Source organism: Perca flavescens, chromosome 9 (assembly GCF_004354835.1).
Source record: "Perca flavescens isolate YP-PL-M2 chromosome 9, PFLA_1.0, whole genome shotgun sequence".
NCBI lineage: Eukaryota > Metazoa > Chordata > Actinopteri > Perciformes > Percidae > Perca > Perca flavescens.
Window position 1 is genome coordinate 33638683 of NC_041339.1, and position 12021 is coordinate 33650703.

The 12021-nt window shown below is 41.3% G+C and overlaps 1 protein-coding gene and 1 long non-coding RNA gene across 3 annotated transcripts in view; one reads left to right on the forward strand and one right to left on the reverse strand.

Annotated features, from left to right (window-relative positions):
- Positions 1 to 12021, forward strand: part of LOC114561436 (1-phosphatidylinositol 4,5-bisphosphate phosphodiesterase gamma-1) — a 56629-nt gene that overhangs the window by 26493 nt on the left and 18115 nt on the right. For both annotated transcript variants that reach the window (XM_028587458.1, XM_028587459.1), the window contains exons 5-12: positions 1008 to 1092; positions 2499 to 2579; positions 4139 to 4173; positions 6049 to 6121; positions 8356 to 8451; positions 8536 to 8654; positions 10563 to 10648; positions 11727 to 11847. In XM_028587458.1, coding sequence (XP_028443259.1) covers positions 1008 to 1092; positions 2499 to 2579; positions 4139 to 4173; positions 6049 to 6121; positions 8356 to 8451; positions 8536 to 8654; positions 10563 to 10648; positions 11727 to 11847 — 696 coding nt within the window. The remainder of the gene's footprint in view (positions 1 to 1007; positions 1093 to 2498; positions 2580 to 4138; positions 4174 to 6048; positions 6122 to 8355; positions 8452 to 8535; positions 8655 to 10562; positions 10649 to 11726; positions 11848 to 12021) is intronic.
- LOC114561440 (uncharacterized) lies at positions 6954 to 8800 on the reverse strand. Its single transcript, XR_003693359.1, has 3 exons — positions 8544 to 8800; positions 8334 to 8442; positions 6954 to 7599 (listed from the first exon to the last, which is right to left on the reverse strand). It is a non-coding gene; the product is annotated as an uncharacterized LOC114561440 (long non-coding RNA).

The window sequence follows — 12021 nt, forward strand, 5'->3', positions numbered from 1 at the left end:
AAAAACAATCTCTCCACATAGCCCACTTATTAGCTGTTCTGGAGCTTTTCATCATGTCACTTACGCAGATGGAGTTTGCCCAGTTGTCACGGAATTGTAAATGTTCAAATTTCCATTTTCTCTGAGCATTTTAAGGACTCTGTGATAGCGTAAAAACCAAGCTCAATGGTTCATTCTTTACCTAAAAAACAGTTAAACCCTTTAAGCCAACGTGAATGAAAACATGCTGGGGAAAAAAATGGAAATTTGAACATCTACACTTCCACGACAGCTGGGAAAACTCCATCTACTGTTTAGGATTGTTAAATGCCCCAAATCTCCAGAACAGCTATTTAATGCACCTTGTGCATCCCAATATTTTATCTCAACAAACGTAACTGCTTTCCTTTTAAATATTCCTTATGTGTCCTATAAAAGTAACCGTGAGAGTGGATTCTTTTTTTGTTGTACGTCCCTAAACTGTGGAACTAACTACCTCTGGATAATAGAAAGGTATTTTTTTTTTAAGAAATTAAAGACTAGGGGTGCACAATTCAGAAAATGTCACGATTTTCGATTCAAAAATGATATTTTAATCTGTGGCTTTAAATTCAGACTAATGTACCTTTAGTTTCTGAGTGTTAATACTTTTTTTATATCATCAAAATCTTAATGGAAAGGTTAGATAGATAGATAGATAGATAGATAGATAGATTGCATGTAAGTCTTTGCAGTTGATTTGGAGGAGATGGTGCTAGAATAACGCCAGGTTTATCCTTTAAGCGATGAGACAGAGTAGAGTAAAAGTGTATAAATCTGTACCGAGCCTTTCCTCTGTGTCCAGGACAAGACATGTCACCGTCTAACCTCTGACCCTAAACAGTGAAAGCCTTACTGTTTACTCCTTAACTCTCAGCCTGGAAATATAGAATCCTGACATCGACTGTAGCGCTTCAAACCATACAGCACCATCTCCTGTTTCTTCAAAGTTTTCTAAATGTACTTTCCCTCTCTCGTTTCTTTTTCAGCATCACAGTGAAGGATGTGAAAGCTCTGCTGCCTCAGGTCAACTACAGAGTCCCCAACATGCGCTTTCTCAAAGACAAGCTGCAGGTCAGAGAGTCTGAAAAGTCTTTGTTTTTCCACCTACAGCTCCTGTTAGGGAAAGAAATCGATACAGCATAGTATTGCAATATTTTCCATGGCGATACTGTATCCATACACGGACACCAGCTATCGATCTTTTATTATATAAATTGCACATTACTTTTTTTTTTTTGTCCCAAGGCTGGAAGCAAACAGTAGCACATTTGGTTTACTTTAAAGGACAATTCCTGCACAAAATGAACCTAGGGGTTAATAATATATGTGTACCGAGTCGAACGTTCTCTTGGATCTGTTTTCATGCTAATCAAATGCGGCTCTAGCTTTAAACAACCTCCGCAAACCGGTGGTTAGCTGCTTACGCTAGCTTTCAGGGCAGATGGTAAATCACTATTTTATACCACTAACAAGGCTCATAATAGCACCACACTCCCTACATGTAAACCAAAGCATTGAGAACTTTGTAAGTGTACAGACAGTTTATTAAAAAGATAGATTATAAAGACAGTAGCGTTCATGTTTACATGCAGGCGCCATCTTGGAAAACAGTCATGAGCAATCGAACGCTGAACGCCGTGCAACCAGTAACCAGTTGGTGATTTGACTGCTCATGACCGTAAGAGTACATGTTTTATTTGATTTGATTTCAAATCAAATGGTGGTGTTGATGGCGCAGTGGATATGACCCATGCCTTTGGTGTGGGAGATCTGGGTTCAATTCACATTGTGATACGTCAACCAAAGTGCCCCTGAGCAAGACACCTAACCCATAGTTGCTCCAGAGGCCTCTGACATATAGCACATATTGCAATTGTAAGTCGCTTTGGATGAAAGCGTAGCTAAATGACATGTAATGTAATGTAATGTAATCTCAATTCCCCAGTTGCTAAAGGGCCTGCACAACTTTTTTAGTTACATAATTGTTCTAAACACCTGCAGTAGCACAGCAGTACTTAGCTGTTTGCATTTAATTAAGGTGGACTAGACTGTAATACAAATGGTTCAGTTTTTCAGGTACATGCAACATTTATGGAAGGTTTTCATCAAGTGTTTAGTTTTTCTGCTTAGAAAATCCTATTTTACCGCAATAACATTTAAGTAAGATGAACAAACAGAGAAATTTGACTTTTTTTTAGATAGAACAGATGTTGACAAAGTGTTCCTTTGGGGACATCATTTGAGGTTGGAAAAAAGGTAATAAATTGCAAAATATTGCAGAATATCGCAAAATGTGTAACATCACAGTAATATTGCATTGTGACACAAGTACCGTGATAATATCGTATCGTGGGGCCTCTGGTGATGTCCCGCCCCTAGCTCCTGTGCCTCTGTGAATGTGATGTCCTGGATGTTCGGACATGACTACACCTCTGTTTTATGTCACACTAGCTCTCTTCCTCCCTGTTTTGACTAAGGAGGTGGAGGCCAGGAGCGAGCTGTCGTACCCCAACTTCTCGCAGCTCTACAGAACGCTGATGTTTGACGCACAGAAAAGCGTGAGTCACTTTTGGGTTTGCACACTCACACTGTTGTGGAAGAAGTACTCAAATCCTTTACATACATAAAAGTAGTAGTATTACAATAGCACCATAAATAGGCTTGGGCATTCAGATTCTTCCTTTCGATTCCGGTTGTGATCGATTCTCGATTCTGATTCTTTGAGGAGGGTGGAGTTGAAGTGGATCACATGCTTATTTCACAAATAAGAGGAACATTTTATTTTGATTCAGTGGTGATTTACAGTTTTACTGGGTTTTTTCAACGTAAAATAAAGCCACACTAGAGCGCCGCTTACTGTGCTCCAAAGGCTGCAACACAACAAGCGCCTGGAGGCTGCGGAAACCAAAACTTATGCATATTATTTATGCATGCTTTTGTGCCTAACTTTTGATATTAATGATCGTCCGTTACATTAAAGCCATTGCCAAATGAGTTGCTACAAAGCTAAGATTATCAGCTCCACACAACTCTCTCTGTATTTCTCAGTATGCCTATGTTCAGAAGATTCTGGCCTCCGGTGACTTTCCCGCACAGAAATTCAATTGAAGATATTTACCTATTCTGAAGAGTCCATCATGTTTTTTTAATCCTCAGTGTCCGCCTTGGATACTAGCAACTATGTGGAGGAGGGGGGGGGCGACAGAAACTACGCACTATAGCTTTAAATTTGGAACTGATGATTGGATTTGAAACCAAATCCTCCAAACGATTCCAATAAAGAAACCATTCCAATGGAATCGTAATTTTTGGATCGATTCCAAGTAGGAATCGATTCTCGATGCCCAATCCTAACCATGTACTTGTGTTATGGCAGGGTTTAGTTCCATAATTACGAATCCTGTAGACTTTATGTTTATGCTTACCATTTTCAAATGCATGCATTTGAAAATGGTAAGCGTGTCATTTTTGGTAATGGTAATAAGCATGTCATTTTTTAATCCTCAGATGTATTTTCTTACCGTTCTAGGCAGCCATTGCTTTCCATTTATGTTCCATAGGGCGTGAAAATCAAATAGCAGACTCTGGAAAGTGTTTGAGTTGTCTGATCCCTCACATTGAACATCAACTCTGCACTCAAAGTGCAACTAATTTATGTAACTATGACAAAAAATGAATGCAGCCTGGATGTTCACAGCTGGATTTATACAATTCAAACAAGTTTCAAAATGGTTTAACTGGGACTTTAAGTTCATGTGATTTGCAAAACCACCAAAATCATCCTTTTAATAAATAATGATTAAATAAAATCCCAAAATTGGAGATGGATTTTTTTTTGGAGATAAAATAATTTTACCCAAAAGCAGCAATATTAAGTTTGAATCTGCAACATAACCAGTAATATCAGCCATCAGATAGATGTCATTTCCCTCTGAGAGGAAAAGTTTGAAGTCTCCCACTATGGAAAAGTACAGTGTGTGTACATCCCAATCCCACTTCAGTACTGTATTTGAGTACTTCTGCACTCGTGCCACACCACCACGCTCACTCACTGTTTATGCTTCACCTGGCTCCCTCCCACCTGTCCGTCACCTGGTTCCTACCCTTCTGTTCCCAGATTATTGAGCAGCTGGAGCTCTCCTTCCCTCTGCGGTGAGTCCTTCCACCTTCACCTCCACCACCTTCTCTTCCTCAGTGTCCACTCCCTTGTCTTCACGTCCCCCTAACTCTTGTCCTTCTACATCGCCAGTTTCTCTTTAACACACACTAAATGGATAGTCCGGATCTTTTAAAGTGGTGCTGTATGAGTTACTTCTCCATACTCAGTGTATTAGTAGTCTATATCGAAGACATTTCATTTCTGGTACTGTTGGGGTCCCGCTGGAAATACTGCCGGATGTCCTTCATTTCGGCCGGCCAGATGGCCATCACCTTCTGCTTTCTTTGAGTTGGCATTCTAAACTCAATTTATGAGGACTATGGTTAACTGCTCCTCACATTTCCCCGTGGCTCCGTCCGGTGCTTAGCGCCACACAAGACGATTGCGATTGGTTTAAAGAAATGCCAATAAACCAGAGCACGTTTTTCTCCCATCCTGGAACGCTGTGTGGACTAGCCAGACCTTCCTTTGCAGCGCTGTGGAGGAGGGTCTGGCAATGGGAGACTAGTGTATTAGCTACAGTAGCTGGCGGGCTGCACACCCCCAGTTTGGAGTACTGCTGTCAGACAGCCCTTTACGATGGGGAACTGAAGCAGTTACCGCTGCTCTCTTCAAAGCCACCAGACTCCTTTGACAAAAACAGTAATTTTGAATGTTGGAGTTGCTACGCTACCGCTACCTCCACCATTAGTTAGTTTGTGTGATTGTGCGACTTTGGTGAATCAAACTAACCCTTTAAAGTCATACAATAACACAACATCCCGTGTTCTGCAAGGTAAAATATCTGGTTTTGTCAAAGGAGTCTGGTGGCTTTGAATAGAGCAGAGATGGATTCAGTTCCCTAACATAAAGGGCTGTCTGACAGCAAGGTAAAGTGATGAAAGTATTCTAAATATAGCGTACACCTAAAGTGCTCATATTATGCTTTTTGGCTTTTTCCCTTTCCTTTATTGTGTTATATATCTTTTTTTGTGCACGTTATAGGTTTACAAAGTGAAAAAGCCCAAAGTCCACCCCAAAGGAACTTACCATCTCCAACAGAAAACACTGTTCACAAACTGCTCCAAACAGCTCTATTGTAGTCCAGTCTTTACTTCAGAGACAAACGTGGTCACTTTGTAACAACGTTATAATGCTCGCCTAGCTGCTAGCGTGGCACGCCCTCATACTCTGCTTCTGACTGGCTAGTAGTCCTTACCTAGCTACTGTTCATGACAACAACGATAGAACAGAAGTGAGATGTCTCACTCTGTAGCTAAAACAGAGAGCTAAACACATAGGGTGAAAAGAGGAGCTCCAGCAATGTGCAGTACCATAAAAATGTTTTTTTTTTTTTTATTAAACCATGTAAACCTATTCTGCTATAATCTCTAAATACAATTATGAACCTGAAAATTATATGAGCACTTTAAACTGATATAGATGTTTTTAGGTGTCTAAAATGCATTTAGCTGCTGCCCCGTCCACAGCACGACATTACTTAGCTTCTGTGTCTGTACTCCTACCTGCTACACTGACTATGGAAAAGTAGCTCATACAACACCACACTTCAAAACATCTGAACTATCCCTTTTAAGGGAGATTTAGGCTTTCAAGAAAGGGAACCATTTCCATGTGTTTTTGCCATTTTAATGGTACTTAAATGTTTTTTTTTTCTTGGCTCTCTGGATGTGAACATTTAACGTTATGGAACATTAACCTTTAAAACTGGAATAAATAGAATTGACATAGTTAGTAGAGTAACAAGGTCAGTTGCCAGACAGACATTTGCATGTTAATGTGTCATGTCTCCTCTCTCATTTATTTGAACTTTTCTTTACCTTTCCCTCCTTGGCCGTCTGACATCTTGAAAACCGTTGTGTTCGCAGGAATGTGGACAGACCGGAGCTTTGTCAGATCTCCCTCTACGACTTCCAGAAGTTTTTACAGATGGACCAGAAGGTACGGAGCAGACTCATCGCCCGTCAGCACAACACCCAATTCAATTCTTTATTTCAGACACACCGCTCCATGTCAGTATAAAAATATGTAAAACACAACAACACAGATAAGATAAAAGTTATACAAATTGAAGTTCATAGAATCAAAGTGATTAAAACACATGCAGACATTAGTTCCAATGTTTCCAAAAGCAAGAAGTGTACCTGTGTGTCACTCTGTGTGGGGTCATTTAAAGCCATTATAATTAGATATTTTGAATAAATGAAGGGAAAAATAAATTTGTACATAACATTTGTCAAGACGGCATCAAAGGTGGGAACATTACTAGTCACAAACATATGGCTCGCACTTGTCCATCTTGGCAGTTTGAGAAAGATTCTGAATGCATCATTAAACGCCACCTGAAGCTTTCTCATTTTTACCTTACTATAACTGCACCACAAGTGGGCTGTTCAACAACTTTATTAATCCCACAAGGGGCAATTAGTTAAGATTAGCTACAGACAACACATTCACACACACACACACAGCACACAGAATCAGAATCAGAAAGCCTTTATTGTGGGGCGACCTCTAGCTCACCCAGTACAGCGTGCGCCCCATGTAGGCTGAGTCCTTGGCAGCGGCCCTTTGCTGCATGTCGTCCCTCCTCTCTCTCCCCTGGCTGTCTTCTTCAAGCCATACTGTCGATTAAAGGCCATAAAAAGCCCAAAAAATATGAAGTAAAATAAATAAATATGAAAGTATTTAAAGTGCAGCAAGTGCTTAGTGGTTTGCAGTATGGCAGTGATTACTTGATCTTTTGTTTATTGAGTGTGCTGATGGCTGTGGGTCTTTTCTGGTGGTCCGACTTTTGGCAGCTCTGTAGCGTCTGTGTAGCGTCTGCCCGATGGTAACAGTTCAGAGTGGATGACCAGGGTGTGAGATATCTTTAACGATGGTTTTTGCTGCATTGATTTAGCGTGAAGTGGCAAGTTCTTCCAAGGGAGGCAGGGAGCAGCCGGTGATCTTTCCTGCAGTCTTGATGACCCTTCGCAGAGCCCTCTTGTCTGCTGCAGTGCAGCCTGCATACCACACCGAGATACAGTGTGTTAGAACGCTCTCAGTGGTCCCGCGGTAGAACGCCACCAGCAGCTTCCTCTCGACGTTGTTCCTTCTGAGCACTCTGAGGAAGTGAAGTCTCTGCTGTGCTCTTTTTAGTGTCATTGCTGTGTTTGATGACCAGGACAGGTCATGAGAGATATTTAAGGAATTTAAAAGTCTGCACCCTCTCCACATATTCTATATTAATGGGAAGGGGGGACTGTTCTGTGTCACGCTTCTTCCGGAAGTTCCAGTCCATCTCCTTTGTTTTAGTGGTGTTCAGTGTAAAGTTAGCAGTTCGACAGCCTCTGTACCTCGTCCCTATACGCAGACTCATTTCCCCCCTGAGATAAGCACGATGATGGTTGTGTCATCCGCGAAAACAGGCCTACACCCTAGAGAGTAGATAAATAATAATCAATTGATTTTATTCATTTAAAAGTTGAATTGCAGAAAGCATAAAAGAGTTGGATTGGCGATTAGTTTAAAAAAGCAGGTCAAATATAACAACAACTTGCAACAGAGAAAATTCACTCTGGAGTAGGTGATCTATAGAAGACAAAATGCTCGTTGCTTTATGCGAGATTTGTTGATTACAAAGTTAATTTAAATCTCTTTGTTTCACACCAATAATTTTCGAGCAGGTTTTGACTATACCGTTCAGGCTGTTTCTGTCTTTCACTGTCACACTGTGAAACCAGCAGATAAAATAATAATTCATAAGGCTTTCGATAAAAGATTAATTAAAATTGACAGAGAATGACTGGCCTGACAGAAAACGAGTTCAGTTTCCTGAGTAAGCAAATTATCTGTTGCCCCTTCTTTTAAAATATCCTCAGTATTAACACTGAATTCAAGGTGGTCATCAAAAATGGTACCTAAATATTTATGTGAGGTGACCATTTCAACCTTTTCATTGTGAATAAAGGACTCCCTGGCTGCAGGTTTATAGCGTCTAAAATCCATGAAAAGTTCCTTGGTTTTTGAGATATTTATATAGAGGGGAGTACAGTAGGATCTAAAAAGCAGTTTTAACATCATCTGTGCACTATGTGGAATTTGCGTGCCAGCATATTGCCTTGTGCACACACAGAAAAATGCTCTCTTAAAAAAACTGCTCTGTGCTCACTTCTTTCTCCGGCTCGTCTCAGGAGTCGTGGGCGTCGGATCTGAGTCGTGTCAGAGAGTTCCTCACCGGGTACATGAGGGGGGGGCCGCAGCCTGAGCCCATGCTGCAACTGGATGAGGTGAAACAAAGACACAGCTGGAATAAACTGTGCAGATTTTTCTTTCCGGCCTCACGGTCTGATCGTGTTTCTTTGTGTTTCTAGTTCCTTACGTTCCTGTTCTCTAAAGAGAACTCTGTGTCTGACCCTCGGCTCTCAGCTGTTGTTGCTGAGGACATGAAAAGGCCTCTGTCTCAGTACTGGATCTCCTCTTCACACAACACGTAGGTCTCAATGTTTGTGTCTCAAATCATATCTTTGTCTCAGGAGTCCCCATATACTGTATAAGAAGATCTTGTTATTGTATATAAAGGAGCTTTAGGGAAATAATGGTGCTTTAAACACTCCACATTTTGGAAATCCTGCTTATTTTCTGTCTTATTAAAGGTGCTCTTAAGTGATATGAAGAGTTTTTTAGGCTACATTTTTTGTCACATACAGCAAACATCTCCTCACTATCCGCTAGCTGCCTGTCCCCTGAACACACTGTAAAAAACATCTCCTCACTATCTAATAGCTGCCTGGCCCCTGAACACACTGTAAAAAACATCTCCTCACTATCTAATAGCTGCCTGGCCCCTGAACACACTGTAAAAAAACACAGTCTCTGTAGACAGCCCAGGCTCCACAAACAGCAACAAAAACAAACTGTGCCAACCTGCCCCACAAACCATAACAAACAGTCTTCCAGCCAATAACCGACAAGAAGGAGTTGGTTGAGCCATCACTGCAGCAGCGTTGGCACGTAGGCTACTTCCACAATGCTAGCGGATAATGAGGAGATGTTTGCTGTATGTGCCAAAAAAATGTTGTAGCCTAAAAAACGCATCACATCACTTAGAGCACCTTTAAGCCCAGTTCAAAACAAAGATTTGCGACGAGACGAGTTGAAACACACCAGTCCGCAGCGTTCTAAAACCTGCCAGTTCACACCAATGCGACGAGACAGTGTATCATCCCCAATGGAACGACTTTTGTACTTCCGTTCTAACTTCAGACTTCCAGGCTTTTTGTGGCTAAATATGTAATTTGTTGCGTCTAAATATGTAATTTGTTGCGTCTAAATATGAATGTGGATAAACGTCAGTGATAGTGAGCTGCTTGCTAAAGTCACATTTCTAGTGATGAACCTGATTCACAGCTTTGTCCTGGGCGCTCCCTCTTTTTAGTCATTCTCTAGCTCGCTCGACCATACGGGTTAGGGTTAGGGTTAGGTTACATTCTACATTTTTATTTTCTATAGTTTGTAGCCGACTTTACAAAATGAATTCGCTATTGGCTGTTGAAACGGGTGACGTCCCTTACGTTCTAAAACCAGCCTATGCGACTTGAACGACTGAGTCGCAGCTAGACCATCAGCTGGTTTAAGTCGAGCTGAGACGGGCCGGTTCAGACCGCTGAAAGCGGTTTCACCTCGTCGCGAATTTTTGCTCTGAACTGGGCTTTAAGAGTCATATGATAGGATCAATTTCTTCTGTGTGTCCAATATTAACATATAGCTCAGCCTAGCCTAGCCTAATGTAGCACAGAAACTGGAAGACTAAGTGATGCCCCCCAACATCTCCAAATCTGTCTTAATCACATGTTGCGTATGTGTGTTTAACATGTCAAGAAATAGAAATGACGCACGGTTTGATTAGCAGTTAGCTGTACGTAGCAGCTTTGTATACTTTCTCAACTCAGAACAAATGCCCAGCTAACACTTCTCCCACGATATAATGACGAAGAATTAATGCTAACTGCAAAATAAAATGTGTAAATAACAGCTTTTTTTAGTTTATCAAGTTTTTTTTCTTTTGAAAATGACTACCCGTTTCCCCTGTTTGGTCTTTAAACCAAACACGTCACGTTTATATTGAGTGAAATGCTGAAACAATTGACTGAACAATAAGAAAATTCAACACCAGTTGATTCAGTCGTTGGTGTCAAGCATTTTTTTGACTCAAATGATTAAAGAGGAAATAACTGACGTTCTGTATTAATCAATATTGCAAACTAACATTAGTTTGAATGCAAAAAACTGAAAATCAAACGGAACATCTAACTCTCAGTGAGACCGCAAATCTCCTCGAATGACATTATTAAAGCACCACTCTTCTTCTGAACTTGTTTACATGTTGTTGTTCTCCCAGCTATCTGACAGGTGACCAGTTTTCCAGTGAATCATCTCTAGAAGCCTACGCCCGCTGCCTCCGGATGGGCTGCCGCTGCATTGAACGTAAGAGTCTCCAACATTTGATTCTAACTCACAAGAAAGTGTTGGCTTTAATCAGAAATCCACTGGGCCTAGGGGCCGGGCAATACATCAATACTATATCGACATCGAGTTATGAGGCTAGATATTGCGCATTGTTTAAAAGGGTTGTATTTAGTGTCTTCATTAAATCAATGGTGTGTTTTGGGCATAACATGCAATATACCAATCAGAGTGTCATCTCCCATTCCCTTTAAAAGCCAGGCGCGTTTGGACCTTGGCACATTGCTATTATGATGGCGGATTTGCACCGTCATATTTAAATTTTTTGCATGTTTGTGTGCTGCTGCGCTTCCCTGTGTGTGTAACAAGCATAGCGTGCGCCAGCCTAGGAGCATTTTACTAATTCGCTGTTAATATAACAATGAAATGCTATGCTATTGACTTTAGACCAGGTTTTTGTTGGTCAGTGGCGCAATCACTTCCCGCTGCCTCAAGATAGCGATACGCCAAGAATTTACCTGAACACACCCGCCCGCCCATGGGCGCAAAGATAGGCGCAGGTGCGTTTGCTATTTAAACGAAGCGGGCGCTGGATTGGAAATTGACAACTGCGTCGGTCTTAAACTAGCAAAGACACTTGTGTCTGGCTTTGCGCTCCGCCAGATGCAAGATAGGGCCCGTTGTGTTAAAACTATAGTGCGTAGTTTCTGTCTCCCCCATGAGGAATTCTTAGTAATGACAACAACACTGTCGGCGCCTCCACATGATACAAGCGTAGGCTCCCCTAGTATTCATGTTGCCTGCTTAGTTTCTGACATTTAACCATTCACTTCAATAGGAAGTGTGTCCAAACTTCTGACTGGTACTGTATTTGGTGAAAAAAATCGTGAAATATGACTTTCTCCATATGGCCCACTGTTACTGTAAAGCTGAGGATATTTATCTGCTCATTTAATCAAATGTCTGCAACACTCCCTTAGATACTTTTGTTGTCTTATTTGGTGCTCAGATTTCTGGTCTGGTCTTTTCTGTCAGGGTCACACAGACTGAACATTCAGTCGAGGTTTGTAACTAAATGTGTGTGTTTTTGTGATCTCAGTGGACTGCTGGGACGGACCTGACGACCTGCCGATCATCTACCACGGCCACACGTTAACCTCCAAGATCAAATTCCTGGATGTGCTGCACACCATCAAAGAGCACGCCTTCGTCACATCGGAGTAAGTTTGGAGCTGGTTTTCATCGTGTTGAGATATGTTAACTCGATATATGACAATGCCAGTGCTGTCCCAACTTTATCAAAGCAAACAATGTATTGGTATTCATTAGGGCTGGGGCGATATGCTTTTGTCCCGATTTGATTCTTCCATGATACATGGGTGCCGATTGGATTT